The sequence below is a fragment of the Mesoplodon mirus genome, assembly GCF_964341445.2.
Source record: "Mesoplodon mirus genome assembly, chromosome: 15".
NCBI lineage: Eukaryota > Metazoa > Chordata > Mammalia > Artiodactyla > Ziphiidae > Mesoplodon > Mesoplodon mirus.
Genome location: NC_138991.1, coordinates 65,620,960 through 65,636,442, shown reverse-complemented (window position 1 = coordinate 65,636,442; position 15,483 = coordinate 65,620,960). Strand labels below are relative to the sequence as shown.

At 61.3% G+C, this 15,483-nt stretch overlaps 2 protein-coding genes across 4 annotated transcripts in view; one reads left to right on the top strand and one right to left on the bottom strand.

Moving 5' to 3' along the window:
• The first annotated feature begins 55 nt into the window (after window positions 1-55).
• Window positions 56-3,214, top strand: PDIA2 (protein disulfide isomerase family A member 2). The gene is made up of 11 exons (XM_082643510.1): window positions 56-288; window positions 910-1,116; window positions 1,186-1,319; window positions 1,398-1,535; window positions 1,618-1,734; window positions 1,824-1,949; window positions 2,027-2,224; window positions 2,317-2,437; window positions 2,510-2,691; window positions 2,827-2,937; window positions 3,064-3,214. The coding sequence occupies exons 1-11, from the start codon at window positions 60-62 to the stop codon at window positions 3,103-3,105; spliced, it is 1,605 nt and encodes a 534-aa protein (XP_082499636.1). The 5' UTR covers window positions 56-59; the 3' UTR covers window positions 3,106-3,214.
• A 312-nt stretch (window positions 3,215-3,526) lies between these two features.
• The window catches only part of AXIN1 (axin 1), a 58,299-nt gene continuing 46,342 nt past the window's right edge, over window positions 3,527-15,483 (bottom strand). For 2 of the 3 annotated variants that reach the window (XM_082644416.1, XM_082644417.1), the window contains exons 6-11: window positions 11,539-12,065; window positions 10,840-11,010; window positions 8,565-8,810; window positions 6,759-6,866; window positions 4,940-5,107; window positions 3,527-4,311 (exon numbers count right to left, since the gene is read on the bottom strand). In XM_082644416.1, coding sequence (XP_082500542.1) covers window positions 4,185-4,311; window positions 4,940-5,107; window positions 6,759-6,866; window positions 8,565-8,810; window positions 10,840-11,010; window positions 11,539-12,065 — 1,347 coding nt within the window. In that variant the 3' untranslated portion in view covers window positions 3,527-4,184. The remainder of the gene's footprint in view (window positions 4,312-4,939; window positions 5,108-6,758; window positions 6,867-8,564; window positions 8,811-10,839; window positions 11,011-11,538; window positions 12,066-15,483) is intronic. The other variant, XM_082644418.1, reaches the window with a different exon arrangement.

Below are 15,483 nucleotides of genomic sequence, written 5' to 3'. Positions count from 1 at the left end.
CCTGTGTGCCACGTGGCAGCAGCTGCTTGGCCCCCCACCCCCTTATCTGCCCCCGCCCCATGGGCCCCGGCACCGCCATGGACGGCCGGCTCCTGCCAGCGCTGCTGCTGCTGCTCGGGGCCTCAGGCCTGTGGGGACAGGGGCCAGGGCCCGAGGGTCCCTTGGAGGAGCCCCCTGAGGAGGAGCCCCCCGAGAAGGAGCCCCCGGAGGAGGATGGGATCTTGGTGCTGAGCCGGCAGACCCTTGGCCTGGCCTTGCGGGAGCACCCTGCCCTGCTGGTGGAGTTCTGTGAGTGCTTGGGGCCGGTGGGGCTGGGAGACCCGCAGGGGCCACCTGGGGGGTTCTACCCCCCCATGCCAGGGCCACTCGCCCCCACCGTGCTCCTGGAGCTCTGTCAGAAGATACCCGAGGCACAGCCTTGGGGCTGAGCTGGGCCTGGGGGTCCAGCCTCACAGTGGTGAAGGGCACAGGTGCAGGGGAGACCCACGGTCATTGTCCTTCTACAAACTCTTCCGTAAAGGGCCAGCCAGCATTCAGGCTTGCACATTCTTCTGGGTTTTTACAAGCTTTTCACACGTGAGAGCCATTCTTAGCCGGCAGGCCTCAACAGGCAGATGGCCGGGAGCCGGCCTCAGGGGGCGGCAACGGAAAATTCCTCCTAAATTCCCTGTCAGGACAGTACTGGCCACTGCCTCCCCAAGCTGGGAGCCTTGAGGAGGCTGGTCTCCGGTACTTGGGCTCCATGTGGCCAAGGCTCAGGTGGGCCCCTGATGAGGAAGGTGTGGACAGGACATGCTTGCTCCCTGCTGGGCCTGAATGGCCCCAAGGTCGGCCAGCTCTGGCCGGGCGGGAGCAGGGGCTGCGGCTGGGGCCATGGAGGCCTGGGGCACTCATGGCCCTGTCCCCCAGACGCCCCATGGTGTGGGCACTGCAAGGCACTGGCCCCTGAGTACAGCAAGGCGGCTGCCCTGCTGGCAGCAGAGTCGGCCAAAGTCAGGCTGGCCAAGGTGGATGGGCCCGCGGAGCCAGAGCTGGCCGAGGAGTTTGCGGTGACAGAGTACCCCACACTCAAGTTCTTCCGTGATGGGAACCACACGCACCCGGAGGAGTACACTGGTGCGGGGAGTGGGCATGGGCGGGTGGGCGGGTGGCAGGGCTGGCCCAGGCTGAGGGGAATCTCTGCAGGCCCCTGGGAGGCCGAGGGCATTGCTGAGTGGCTGAGGCGGCGGGTGGGGCCCAGTGCCACGAGGCTGGAGGATGAGGAGGGCGCCCAAGCGCTGATAGATGCCCGGGATGTGGTGGTCATTGGCTTCTTCCAGGTGAGCTGGTGGCACGGGGGCCGGGCCTGGGAGCAGGGTCTGTGAGGCCAGTCGGCCTCATAGGCTCGGGCCCCTTAGGACCTGCAGGACAAGGATGTGGCTACCTTCCTGGCCCTGGCCCAGGATGTCCTGGACATGAGCTTTGGCCTCACCAACCAGCCTCAGCTCTTTCAGAAGTTCGGCCTCACCAAGGACACCGTGGTCCTCTTCAAAAAGGTGGGTCACGCTCCGAGTCAGGGTGGAAGTGGGGGTCAGAGTCAGGGCGATGGCTCCTGCTGACCCACCCGGCGTTGTCCAGTATGACGAGGGGCGGGCAGACTTCCCAGTGGATGAGGAGCTGGGCCTGGACCAAGAGGATCTGTCACGCTTCCTCCTCACGCACAGCATGCACCTGGTCACGGAGTTCAACAGCCAGGTGAGTGGGGCCGGAGGGCAGGTGCGGGTGGGAGCGGCAGATGGAAGGCGAGCACGGGAGCAGCCCACGAGCGCCACTTGCCCCCACAGACGTCCCATAAGATCTTTGCAGCCAGGATCCTTAACCACTTGCTGCTGTTCGTCAACCAGACGCTGGCCCCCCACCGGGAGCTGCTGGCGGGCTTCCGGGAGGCGGCTCCCGGCTTCCGGGGGCAGGTACTGGCTCGGCCCATGGGTGGGGGGTGAGGTGGCAGTGGGGAGGTGGGGGGCCCACGCGGACTCCCTGCTGGCAGGTGCTGTTTGTGGTGGTGGACGTGGGCGCCAGCAACGACCACGTGCTCCAGTACTTCGGCCTCAAGGCCGAGGAGGCCCCCACCCTACGCTTCATCAACATTGAGACCACCAAGAAGTACATGCCTGCGGACAGGGGGCCAGTCACCGCCACCTCGGTTGCAGACTTCTGCCGCGCAGTCCTGGGTGGGGAGGTCAAGGTCCGCTGTTGGACTGCCCAGTTGGGGGGAGGGGATGGGAGCAGCGGCTCTTGGGAGAGACCCCCAATAAAGCACCTGGCCGGTCCCCCCAGCCTTATCACTTGAGCCAGGAGGTCCCCCCCGACTGGGACCAGCGGCCAGTCAAGACCCTCGTGGGCAAGAATTTCGAGCAGGTGGCTTTTGATGAAACCAAGAACGTGTTTATCAAGTTCTGTGAGTGCAGAGGGCAGTGGGCTAGTGGGCAGCAGGGACCCTGCTGGCTGTGCTGATGCCCCCCTGTCCTAGATGCCCCATGGAGCACCCACTGCAAAGAGATGGCCCCGGCCTGGGAGGCACTGGCTGAGAAGTACAGGGACCACGAGGACATCGTCATCGCCGAGCTGGATGCCACGGCCAACGAGCTGGAGGCCCTCCCTGTGCACGGCTTCCCCACCCTCAAGTACTTCCCGGCGGGGCCTGGTCGGAAGGTGAGGCAGGACCCCATCCTTGGTCTGGGCTCAGTCTAGGCTCTTCAGACCTCGGCTGGAGATGCGGCGTGGCCTCGGAGGGCTGGCCTTAGACCCTGGACGGTGTGTCCCCCAGACCCGCCCGTCTTTCCTCAGGTGATTGAATACAAAGGCACCAGGGACCTGGAGACCTTCTCCAAGTTTCTGGACAGCGGGGGTGAGCTGCCTGCAGAGGAGCCCACGGAGGTGCCCGGAGCCCCCTTCCCGGTGGGTGTCTCTGTCCCAAGGCTCCAGGTCTCTGGACGAGTCCTCTGGACGCGTGGCTGTGACATGGGCTGGGCTGGGCTGGGCTGAGGGTGCAGCTTCCAGCTGGGTCTCTATGACTCTTTCCAGGAGATGCCAGAAAACACCACGGAGCCCAAGGACGAGCTGTAGTTGCACCGCTGTCCGCGCCCACCCAGGGAGCCGTGTCCCTTGGTGCCCATGGAAGCTGTGGGCTGTGAATAAAGAGCTCTGGTCCTGGACTGTGTGTGTGGTTCCTGAGCAAGGCAGGCCCCCTGGCCCTTGGTTTGGGCCCAATCTCAGCCTCCTGGGTCCTTCACATCTTGGATGGAAGATGGGTCCCTGGCTCAGGCCTGAGGCTCCACTGGGGCAGGAAAGGGGAGCATGGCATTGCTGCCAGCTTCAGGCCCACTCTCTCTCCCAAGCTCTGCTAGCGTTGCTCCATGGCCCCCGCTCCCCACCACAGAGGCTGGCCTGACTTCCTTTGGTGGCTGGGAGACAGGGCACACATCCCAGGAGCCAGCTGAGGGGCATTCCCACCAGCCACGTTGGACAGGTGCAGTCCACAGCCAGGCAAGATTCAAAAATGGTTTTATTTCATTATTATCCAAGTACCTTTGAAAAGATAATTGTACAAGTCAGCGCATGAAAAATGGGCTTGGGGCAGCCCCTCCCCGCTGGCCCAGGCCTGAGAAATGTACATATTTACATGGGCCCTTAGGAGGAAGGGGCCCGGGACCCGCTGAGCCCACACTTGGGCCTCGGTGCTACGTCACCGGGTCCACACAGTGAGGCAAGAGACAAGCTGTGTTGAAGGCACTCGGTGACATGTACAATGGACAGAGGCCCCACGGGGCCCCCTGCACCCCGGCTCTGGGACAGGCCTGACCAGGGCAGGCCATGGCGGGCGAGTCCCGGAAGGAGAAGCAGAGCCTGTGAGGCGAGCGCCGGGGGCGTCTGCGGTTAGCAGCAGGGGGCTGTGGGGGAGGGTCTCAAGGCGGCCCCATGGTGGGCTCCCTGCTGGGTGGGCTCTTGAGTGTCCTGCAGAGGAGTGGGTGGAAGCCTGTGGGACCCCAGAGGAACCCCTGCCCTCCTGGACACAGATGGACCAAAGGGGTGGCGGCTGTGAGGCGGGCAGCACCCGGCCTTCCGCCAGCAGCCGCGTGTCTGCCACGCTCTCGCGACCCGGCACAGGCCCTCGTGGTGCGCAGCGCGGAGGCCAGGCCCGCCCGTCAGTCCACCTTCTCCACCTTGCCGATGACCTTCTCCTCGAAGACGGGCAGCACGGCCCCATCCTCGCGCACCTCCTCGAACACCACGCCGCATTCGAACTCGTCGCTCACCTTCTTGAAGTAGTATCTGCGGGCGGGAGGGGCGGTGAGGGCGGCAGCGTCCGGCAGTTTGGCAGCCGCCCCCGACACCTCCTGCGGGGCACGCGAGGCGGTTCTGCCCGGTGCCTGAGTGCCAGTGCTGGACACGTGCAGTGACCACATGCAGGGTCCCTGCCCCGGCCTCTAGGTGCTGTGGGGGAGGAGTGGGTGGGCGTGGGGTTTCTGTCCTCTTCACTGGGCTAAAGCGCCTGCACTCGGCCCAGGGCCCCTCCAGTGGCCACAGCAAACCACCCAGGCAGGCCCACCTTGGGCTGACCCCAGCCGAGACCCCATGGGCCCCACCCGACCTACAGAGCCCAACGAGGAGCGTGCAGGAGCTGGTCTCAGGCCGGCAGGGCTGGGCAGCCCAGGGCAGACCTGCGGAGGATGGTTAGGAGGCTGAGGCGAGGCCGACTGAGGTCACACCAGCACGGGGACCAACAGACCCTCCAGACCCCTTGCTCGGCCTGGAGCCCTCAGCCACCTGAGACCACCCATGCCCCACCCGTCGCGGGGCTCACGCCGACAGCCCGTGGCCAGACAGGTGGAGGCAAGGATTCAGCGAGGCGTGAGCACACAGCGCTGTCCCCTGAGCTGACCCCACCAGCGCCTCTCACCTGTAGTTGCCTTTCTTGGTCAGCAGCTCCTTGAACTGGCCCAGGGTGACCGCACGGCCCCTCACCAGGGTCCGGTAGGGGATGGGCTCCCCACAGAAATAGTAGGCCACGACAATGCTGTCGCACGACTGGGCACTCCCACCACCTGCCTTCCTCTGCGATTTCGTCCTGGGGGGTGGAGAAGCAGCGGTGACTGCTGGGCCCCAGGCCCCCCAGTAAACGACAGAGCAGGGCCTGCAGGGTAGGCTGTGCCATGCTCAGAAGTGCCACACATCCACAGGCCCTGACGCCCGCCCCACCCACATAGCCACATCCAGCCCCGGGGGGGCTCACCCTGCGTGGTGCCTCAGCCCAGGTTTCCAGTCCTGTGCCAGCCACGTGCCCTGACCCACGCGGACAGCAGCTCGTCGCCTGCCCACCAATTGTCTGACCGGCGCCTCGGCCTGCCCGCCACCCACTGCGAGGCCCTGGTCTCACTGTGGCTTGAACTGCCTGGCGGGCAGCACCCACTACCCAGACCACATGAAGTTAGGCGAGCAGGCTTCTCAGAGCTGGAACCCACAGCGGATGCCTCTGCTGGGCTGTGACATGGGCTGGGCTGGGCTGGGCCAGCCAGGCCACGGAACCCGCCACAGCCACCGCCTCGAGGCTGGGCTAAACTGCTCGTGTCCTAGTAAGGCCTACAGCCCCAAACTTCAGAAACACTTAAGGCCAGGGACTGGACGAACAGAATAGAACTGTGACGGATCCTGACACGGATCTGCCTCATGGCAGACAGCCTGTCACAAGACCATAAGCAGCAGCCAGCCACACTTCCAGGGAGCGCCGAGGCAAGCAGCGCCTCCTGCCCAGGCTGAGGCAGCACCCGTCTCCTCCAGCGTCCGGTCCTGTAACCGCTCCAGAGCTGCGCACGTGGAGCCTGGCACAGCCCTTGCCCTGGCCAGCTGGGCGTGTCAGTGTCACGTCAGGAAGGCCACCTGAGCCCACAGCAGGCTCTACTCTCCCCGGGGACCCCCCCCGCCCCGGTGCTCCGGGGCACAGAGCCGGCGGTCACCTCAGCTGTGTGGCCATCCACTGCCTGAGCCAGGCTCCCAGAGAGCCCGCTTCCCGTCCCTCAGTCCTGCGACCTCAAGCCCAGGCTGTCCTAGGAGCCCAGCTGGGGTTCCTGTGGGGTCCATTCTCTACAGAAGGGACGCTGAGTCCCTGCTTCTCCAGGGGCCACTGGAGGAGTGACCTATGGGGAGGCCGTGAGCCCCTCAGCACACTCAGCCGGGTGTGATGAAGTACTGTCTGGGGTCAGCCCGGCAAGGCTGAGGTGGGGGCCCCTTCCTTCTTCTCTGTCTTGAGCAGAAGTGCAGGGACAGGGTGGCCAGCACTGTCTACATACGGCCCTTGGCTCCCCGGCGCCCAGCCTGGCCTGCACATGCCCAGGGAGCCGACCCGCAGGTGCCTGTGGTCCACGTGAGAACAGAGCCCGCTTGCTGTGCACAAGTGCCCGGGGCTGACGCTTCCGGTCAGCAGTGCCAGGGGAGTCAGAACCCATCAATCCGGGCAGGTTGCTGACCAGCGAGTCCCAAGGCCTGGTAGGGACGTGAGGCCAGAGTGCGGGAGGCGAGCGGACCTCCTCTCTGGCCCGTTGGTCACTTGTCACCACGTGGACAGTCAGACGGTTCCTTTGACAGAGATAGACTTGCAGACCCAGCTCTTCAGGTGCAGTGCCTGAGCTCCCATCGCGGGCACAGCTGCGCCACTGCAGCACCTGGCCGGAGGCGCGGCGTGGCTGGGCGGTACCGGGAAGACCCGGGGGGAGCGCACGTACTCTGTCTCGGAGAGCTCCAGGTCGGACACCGCTGGCACCACGCTCAGCACGGGCGTGCACGCTGGCCTGACACAGGAGCGCCCCCGCTGGATGACCTCCTGCACATACCTAGGGAACAACGGCGTCAGTGAGCCGCATGGGCCTGGGCAGGGCCTCCAGCAGCAGTTGGCGGTGACCACAGGAGACCAGCGGGAAGACGGAGCAGGGGCTCCCAAGACGCTCTGTCACCACAGACGAGGCTCCCACTGTGTGCAGCGGACAGGACACCAAAGCCCTCCTTGGGTTGTGGAGCCGGGTGGGAGGATCAGGACTCCATCAGGATGAGTCGAGAGGCCGACGCTGCTTCCATCCATCCAGGGTTCCCAGACCCTCATCTGGGCAGAGCCTCAGGCACCGGGAACATGCTGGGTCCTGTCACTTCATGCACACTCAGAGGAGCCTTCGCCTTCCGAGAGGAGCTGCCCTGGCCTCCTCCCTGGGGTGCAGCTCTTCCTACTCAGCACTCAACACAGGCCTGGGCTCTGGAGCGCGGCCACTGCTCCGTCTGAAGGGGACTCCCTGCCTGGCAGCTCCTCTCCCAGTGGCCTTCCACCCCGGGGGCAATGCTCTGTGGTCCTGACACAACTTCTACTTTCACCGGCCTGGGTGGAGGTCACCCCACGAGGAGGGCCCAACTCTCTGGTCTGTAGCCATTTACAAAAGGCCCACGTGCCCTAGACTGACCACTGTGGAGGTGCCAGAGCCACCTGTGTGGCTCAGCTCAGCGTCACCAGCCAGACACGACATGCCACTGGGCAGGACCTGTGAGTACTCACAGGAAGAACAGACAGTGGGCAGCAAGGGTGATGGGCCAGGAAGCCCCTGCAGGGGGTCCTCACGGCAGGGAGGGTGTCCACACGCCCCGGCCCCCACGGTGGCCCCACTGCTGCCCCGCTGGCCTCCAGCTTACAGGCTAGCACCAGGCAAGGCCGCCTGCACAGCCTGCTCCCCGGCTCTATGCTGACGAATGAGATCACGGGGTGTGAGACAGCTAGGCGTAAACATGGTCACCTTCAGCGACCCGGGGGACACATGCGGGCTTCCAGCTATGCCCAAGACGGACGCTGGGCAGGGTCTGCACCCTGACGCCAGCTTCCCCAGAGCAGCACGGACCCAAACACGGTGAGGCCAGACCCCAGATGCCCAGCTGACCGAGGGCAATGGGAGCCAGTAACATCCAAGAAAAACAGTGGCTGCAGTTTGATGACCACACTCCCCAGATTTCCAGGCCCCTCAGAGACCCTGATCCACCTGGGAATCCTGATGGGTCAGCAGGCCTGGGAAAGTGACCTCAAAGGCCCAGCTGCAAGGATCCAGCCTGGAGGGACGACCTGTCCCCCATAAAGGGGAGGCCTTCCTGCCCCTCTGGGGCCACCCAGGCCCTGAAGGCCAAGGAGGGCACAGTGAGGAGGGCTGTGGGGCTGGGGCCTTTCCAGGAGAAGAGTTTACACCCACCCACATCTCAGCACCGACGTCCTGCCTGCACGTGACATCGGGGCTCCCCTCCGTGTAGCTGTGAACCACATGTTCCGGGGCAGCTGGGAGCCCCCAGGACCGCCCCCTCCTGGCTCAGCCAGCACAGCAGCCAATGGTCATCTGACTGTGACCTCCAGCAGTCCCAAGGTAAGGGCGAGTGAGCACATGCGCAGGGCAGTTGCAACACAGGAAGGGCTCCCCCTCCCTCCCCAGAGGGACAGTGTGATGACCACCTGCCCTCCCAGCCCTCGGCCACACAGCAGGAGGCCCTGCTCTCCCGAGGTCCTGTACCTCTGCCTCGAGGGCGCCTTGCTGGCCCTCTTCTCCTCCTCCTCCAGGCGTCGGCGGGCCTCCTCCAGCTGCGTCAGAGGGTTGGGGGCCGGGTTGGGTGGCATCGTGGGGTCCTGGATGAAGAGATGCGAGGGCTGCACGGAGGTCCGGAGCTGGGCGCTGACCCAGGGGTGCACGGCCCCGGGGCGCTCGATGGACAAGGGCCGGGAGCTCTCGTGGGCCTGCTGCTTTTTTGCCCCGGACGACCTGTGGGGCCAGAGAACAAGGTGAGCAGCGCCCACGCCCCCCACGGCCCCCTGCACCTCGAACGTACAGTCCTTCCTGGAAACTTGTGTATTGAAATATAAATCACATCCTATGTGAATACTTTTTTTTTCTGCTTCCCCATGAAAACTTCTTTTAAAGAAAAGTTTTCAGTGTTATTGAAAAGTATTTTGATATTAAAGTAAGTGCTCTTTGTGAAAAACCTGAAACAGTCAGGAAATTCAGAGAAAAAATAAATGTAATTCAGAAACAGCCACTCTCGGTATATTCAGTGTATTTCCTTCTCCATTAAAAACACTTGACACAGGGACTTCCCTGGTGGCACAGTGGTTAGGAATCCGCCTGCCAATGCAGGGTATATGGGTTCGAGCCCTGGTCCAGGAAGATCCCACATGCCATGGAGCAACTAAGCCCATGAGCCACAACTACTGAAGCCCCCGTGTCCTAGAGCCCGTGCTCCACAACAAGAGAAGCCTATGGCAACGAGAAGCCCGCGCACCGCAACAAAGAGTAGCCCCTGCTCGCTGCAACTAGAGAAAGCCTCTGCGCAGCAATGAAGAACCAACGCAGCCCAATATAAATAAGTTAAAAAGAAAAACAAAAATACTTGACATAATTAGCATAATTCTGAACACGTGATCTTTCCTGAGTTCCCCCTCCACGTAACATCACGCTCCCCATCATCAGACACTGAGAACGTGCTTTACATCTGTGTGACCTGCCATCACTCAATCACCGAATGGAATTCGAGTGAAAACATCTGCCTCTCTCAGCTAGGCTGGAGGCCTCAGAAAGGGGGGCTTAGCCTCAGGAGCAAAAAGGAAGGAATCCCAAGAAGGGGGCCCTGGGGGGAGTGGGTTGACCCAGTGCCCTTGTGATGCCAGAACTGCCCAGGGAATGTACCCTAGGGGGAGGTGGACTCCTCCTAAAAAGTCCCACAAGGCCGGCCACAGGGAGACCTCACCCCGTCCCCCTACCCCTCACTCCCTGGCCCCACATTCCCCCCATTCTCCCCTCTACAGGTCTCACCTCCCCTGGCCCCACAGATCCCAAGAAGTGCTGGTGGAGACGCTGCAGCATCAGCATTTGATAGAACCTGCAGCCCAGCCAGAGGGCAGGAGCCTTCCAAACCCAGGAGGCTGTTTCTAGACTCTTACTCTTTACCCACAGAAGCCCTCCAACCCTCCATTTGGGGTTGGGGGAGCGGCCAAGGACAGAGCCAGTCCTTGTGAAAATCGCAAAAGAGAGAAATCCAGAGAAGCCAAAAATCCACCCCCACCAGAGCAAGAGAGGGCCTCACAGAGAGGCCCCCCAACCAGGTCAGGCTCTGTGACTGCAAAGGGTCTGCACACTGGCAGGGGGCTTGTTCCAAGGTTACGTGGACACAAGACACAGGGACCCCGTGTCGCCAATGACCTGCCTCACCTGCCTCACACACACCACTCGGCCCTTCCCAGGAATGCCCAGGAACGGCGAGGGCCCGGGAAGTCCACCCATGGGCCGACCCCACCAGCCCCAGGCCCCCCGCCCAGCCCTGTCCCCACCACAAAGGGGACAGGGGTGACACTGAGACTGACACAGAGCTCAGAGGGACACAGACCAGATGAGAACTGCCCCCGGCAGCTGGAGGACAAGCAGGTTAGGCCCATACGGTTCCTCGTGCAGGCCCTGCCTTAGCTCCTTCTCACAGGAGGGCAGCCACGTGGCAGGAGGCCCCTCCCCGGTGGGGTGGGGTGGGGGGGCTGCAGCAACTTCAGACTGACCCCACCAGTGGGCACTCCTGCCCAGGACAATGAAGCTCATTGACGACCCCCACCCCATCACAGGGTCCACACAGGAAGGTGTGGACCTCTGGACCTAATTCCAAGGAATTCCTGCTTCCGTGGCATGTGGCTTGCACTAAGACCAGCTGCTCGGGATGCTGGCAGAGGGGCGCTAAAGGCTGGCAGGGTGGCTCTGGACGCCTGTGCCCACAACTGCACAGGGCCCAGGCCCACACACGGCTTCTCACCCGTGGCCAGCCTTCCGGTGCCTGCTGATCTCCTTCTCGCCCTCGATGATCCACTGCATGATTTTCTGGTTCTTCTCTGCGTCCTCAGAGGGGCCTGGTGCCTCCACGCTGGTGCTCTTCCCCGACTCGGCCTTCTTGGAGTTTCTTTTGGAGGTCATGCTTGCCTTCCCGCTGCAAGAGCAAGACCCAGGTCACCTGCTACTTCAGCTGGCCTGATGCTGGACAGCTGGCCCAGACCCTCATGGCTATGGGAGGGTGGCCTGGAAGGGCCCCTCCCTGAACGTGGGGCCTCTGCCCTGCCTCTGCGGGCATGAGTGGGGTTGTTTTGGTGGACTCTATGGTGGGAAGGAAAGGAAGGAAGGCGTCCGGGCAGCATGGGCCGGGAGGGTTGGAGCCAAGGTGGCGGCATCCAGGGCCTGGCCACCCTTCCTCACCCAGACACTGCTCTCCGAAACGGGTGCATCTGACCTGACCATGCTTCAAGGCTGGAGCTCCAGTGGCCAGTGCGGCCAGTGCACCCAGGTGCCTGCTGTCTCTGTGGCTGACCCTGATTTAATGACTTTTAAAGGGGAATCCTGGATTGAAGGCTGAACAGAGGCCACAGGAGATACGGCCTCTCGCCTTGACCCCTTTTTCCTGGAGACACACACAGTCTCACTGACACAGATGCAGAAAGAGGGAACCGCTGCAAACACTCACCTGTAGGCCAGGCTGTCACTGGTGGTGGGGGCGGCACCCATGCTCTCCACGTGGCTTCGGGGCTTGGCCGCGTGGCCGTGCAGCTCTGGGCCCCACGCGAAGCTGCTCTGGACCCGGCGGGAGGCCTCGGCCTCAGCAGGCTCCTTGGGCCTAGCTGAGCTATGGTGGCCGTGGTGGTGGCCGTGTCTGTGGAGGTGCAGGCCAGCTGTGTCCAGCTTTGCCCCCGACTTGGGCATGTGCTTTCCATGCCCGGGCACTGTGCCCCCTAGCGCCCCCATCTTGGGCATGTGCGCACTGTCCGGGGAGCGGTGGCCAGGCCCCGGTGACTGGCAGCCCGGTGTCCTCATGACTCGCTGCACATGCTCGTCCAGGATGCTCTCAGGGTTCTCCTCGTGTGCGTCCCGCAGCCCCACACAGCTCACGTCCGCGTAGCGGGGTGGGAAGTGGTGCCAGGCCGGGGCTGAAGGCAGCTTATGACTGGCCCCTGGGGGGCCAGAGGACACATCACCATCCTCACCTTCTTCCTCCTGTGAGGACAAGGCCATACGTTACCTCTTGGCACTGGCCGCACTGCAGAAACCTCACGCTTGGGGAGACAAATCACAAGCAAGCAAAGGCCAGGAGCCCCAAGCCCGGGATGAGCAGGTGAGGTGCTGGAGGGGCCGCCCGACCCAGAGCGGCCCCCAGAGCCCCTCCTGTCCCTGCTGAGTCCCAAGCAAGCGTGGCTGGGCTTTGGGCAGTCTGGGCGGCAAGAGGGTGCAGACGGATGGAGGCTGGGCTCACCACCCGAGTGTGGTGGGTACGTGGTGAGAAGGGGCACAATGCCAGTGCCGCGGAGACCACCGGGAATCCTGGCACTGGTTCTACTTTCTTTTATGCTTGTCAATAAAAATTTTCTTTTTTTTTTTCAGTTGAGTTTTCCTATTCTTCAATCTTACTGCCATATTTTCCATCATATCTTCAAAGGGAATGTTGCCCTTGTATAGAAGAGCTCTTGGTTTTTGCTTATCTTGTTATTGGTGTCTTAATAAATTCTGACATTAAACTAATAGAATTTCCTTTGACTCTCTGAGAATTACCATAACCACATCTATAAACATAAATATTCAATCACTTTAATTCCAGAAGATACTAGTCACATTTATTTTCTCGTCTTATTGATTTGTCCAAACCAGAATGCTGAGTATGTCTGGTCATAACTGAGAAAATGGGCGACTAAGCCACCCTGCACTTTAACACAAAAAACCTCTGGGAGTTCACAAAACTCACCACTGCAAAAGTACCTAAATGTCATTCGGACATGCCGTCAGCTGTGGGCACTGCAACTCAGGATAGAAAATGGTACTGAAGAGAACAGACAGGGAGAGAGGGATGGATGGAGGGGGAGCACACACCCTGTGGGCACAGATGGGAGCTGCCCTGGCAGAGCCTCAGACCCCTGGGCTCCTGCGCCCCATCCTGTGTCCCCATCCCGACCCCTGTGCTTTGCAGGGATGAAGGGCTGGGAGACTCCTCGCCAAGTCTTCCCCAGGGCACTGCAGTGTTGACACTAGTCACCTAGGGCAGCAGAGAGCAAGAGGGAACCTCCAAATTCCTACGGATCTGACATCTAGTTTTTCTTAATAGCTCTGCATGTGCAGAAATTCAATTTTAGAGTTCTATAATATTGATATTATAGATTTACGTAACCATTCAGCTGCTAGTATTCGTTTTCTTTTTTTTTTTTTTTTTGCGGTACGCAAGCCTCTCACTGCTGTGGCCTCTCCCGTTGCGGAGCACAGGCTCCGGACGCGCAGGCTCAGCGGCCATGGCTCACGGGCCCAGCTGCTCTGCGGCACGTGGGAATCCCCCGGACCAGGGCACGAACCCGTGTCCCCTGCATCGGCAGGTGGAATCCTAACCACTGCACCACCAGGGAAGCCCGTTTTATTTTGTTTTTATTTTCCAAGTTTTACAATGAAAATAAGTTATTAAAAAATCTGTAGTGGGACTTCCCTGGAGGTCCAGTGGTTAGGACTTGGCGCTTTCACCGCAGAATCCTGGGTTCAATCCCTGGTTGGGGAACTAAGATCCCACAAGCTGCGCAGCACAGCCAAAAATAAAAATAATGTAGTTATTCCTCTTAAATAAGGACTCTCTCACTTATAGCATGATTCATATAGCTTACAAAGTCACACGGAGTAAGAGACTCAAGACCACACTGCCAGCTGCTGGGCAGGGTGCCACAACCCTGGGGACCGAGGGATGCCTGTGGGAGCAGACCAATCGGAGCAGCCGTGTGCCTAAGAACGTGATCCTGAGGCCGGGCACCAATGGCCAACGGCCACTGCAAGTGGCAGCCTGCCTGAGCTTGAGGCCCTGTGCCCGCCGACCAGTTCCTGAACTGACACTAGACATTCGTTTGGACACTTTCTGTGAAATCAGAGAACACTGTTTGGTCCAGCCCCTCCCGTGAGAGCTCATGGGCTCCAGGCACAGTCACCAAGCGCCTGCCAGGGAGGCCACAAAGAGAAAGAGTCTCAGACTCAGACGTCAGAAAAGCACACTCAGTACCTAGAGCTGCAGCTGCCTGTAGGATGTCTCGCCCAGAATGCTGACCTGCCAGGACCACAAGCACACGCAGCCCCTGAGCCAAGACTGAAAGCTTAACAGAACGATTACGAAAGCTCAAGTCCGCAATGAAAAGGTGGTGAATTCTCACTTTCTTAAACTTCTTTCACGGAATGTTACACACGTTATGTCCTAAGCACGTTGGTTTTAAGAGCTGTTAACAGCGACGTGCTCGGGGCTGCCTCACAGAGAGGTAGTGCCGTGGAAATGCTGCTGGCCGAGGAAGACGCGGCCTCGCCACACGCGTGACCCGGGGCCAAGCTCCTGCCGAAGCTCCTGCACTCCACGGGGACCCTGATCTGTGTTTGCTTTGGTTGTTGTTGTGATTTTTTAACACCTTTATTGGAGTATAATTGCTTCACAGTGGTGTGTTAGTTTCTGCTTTATAACAAAGTGAATCAGTTATACATATACATCTGTTCCCGTATCTCTTCCCTCTTGCGTCTCCCTCCCTCCCACCCTCCCTCTCCCACCCCTCCAGGCGGTCACAAAGCACCGAGCTGATCTCCCTGTGCTCTGCGGCTACTTCCCACAAGCTGTATACCTTACGTTTGGTAGTGTATATATGTCCATGCCATTCTCTCACTTTGTCACAGCTTACCCTTCCCCTTCCCCCGTGTTCGTTTTTTCAGAGCGGGGTCGCAGGAGGCGGAAACCATGCCCCTAACTGTCCCTTCAGCTCCTCCACAGGCCTCATGGACTTAACGAGAGCAGCTCAGCCAACTCAACCCCTGACCCCAGCCCTGCTGGCCACTCCCTCCCAAGCAGTGAGACCAAGTCACGGGAGCCGGCAGGGTGGGTGCCTGTCGGGTGACCTCGGGGGCCACGCGAGGACAGCTGGTCAGCTCAGGGGAAGCCCTCAGGCCACACCTTCTCTGCTGTGAGGGCCGTGCGGTTGCCATGCGGGCGGAAGAGGAGAGCGAGGGCTGAGCAGGCTCCCTGAGGCTCCTCGCAGCACAGCCCCGCCCGCCAGCGTCTCACTCTCAGGGCTGCCTTCTGGTGCTGTGAGGGGTCCCAGGTTCTGACACGCTATGGGAAACCTGCCTGCTATCTCCCCACGGGGGAAGATGGGGGAGCCAGGCCCCCTGTTTCAGGGCTGGGCATCACTGGGAGCTCTGGAGCCGGGTGCAGGTGGAGGAGAGGGGACCACCAGGTGTGACCACGTGCCAGGCCCCATGTCCACCCTGATGGCAGTGCCTCCAGACTGTTGTACACACGGCCCACCCGGGGAACGTGGAACTGAAACAGCAGGGCCCTCCCAAGGGTTCTGATGGGGTCCAGCGAGGGCTCAGGTCCTGTATATTAAATAGGAAGATCAGGTGGAGAAACAACTCC

Bases quoted from the DNA above. Each gene is read 5' to 3' on its own strand.
- PDIA2 (XM_082643510.1), top strand. From the start codon at position 60: ATGGGCCCCGGCACCGCCATGGACGGCCGGCTCCTGCCAGCGCTGCTG. The intron at 1,735-1,823 runs GTGAGTGGGGCC...TTGCCCCCACAG, and splicing joins TCACGGAGTTCAACAGCCAG to ACGTCCCATAAGATCTTTGC. The intron at 2,692-2,826 runs GTGAGGCAGGAC...GTCTTTCCTCAG, and splicing joins CGGCGGGGCCTGGTCGGAAG to GTGATTGAATACAAAGGCAC.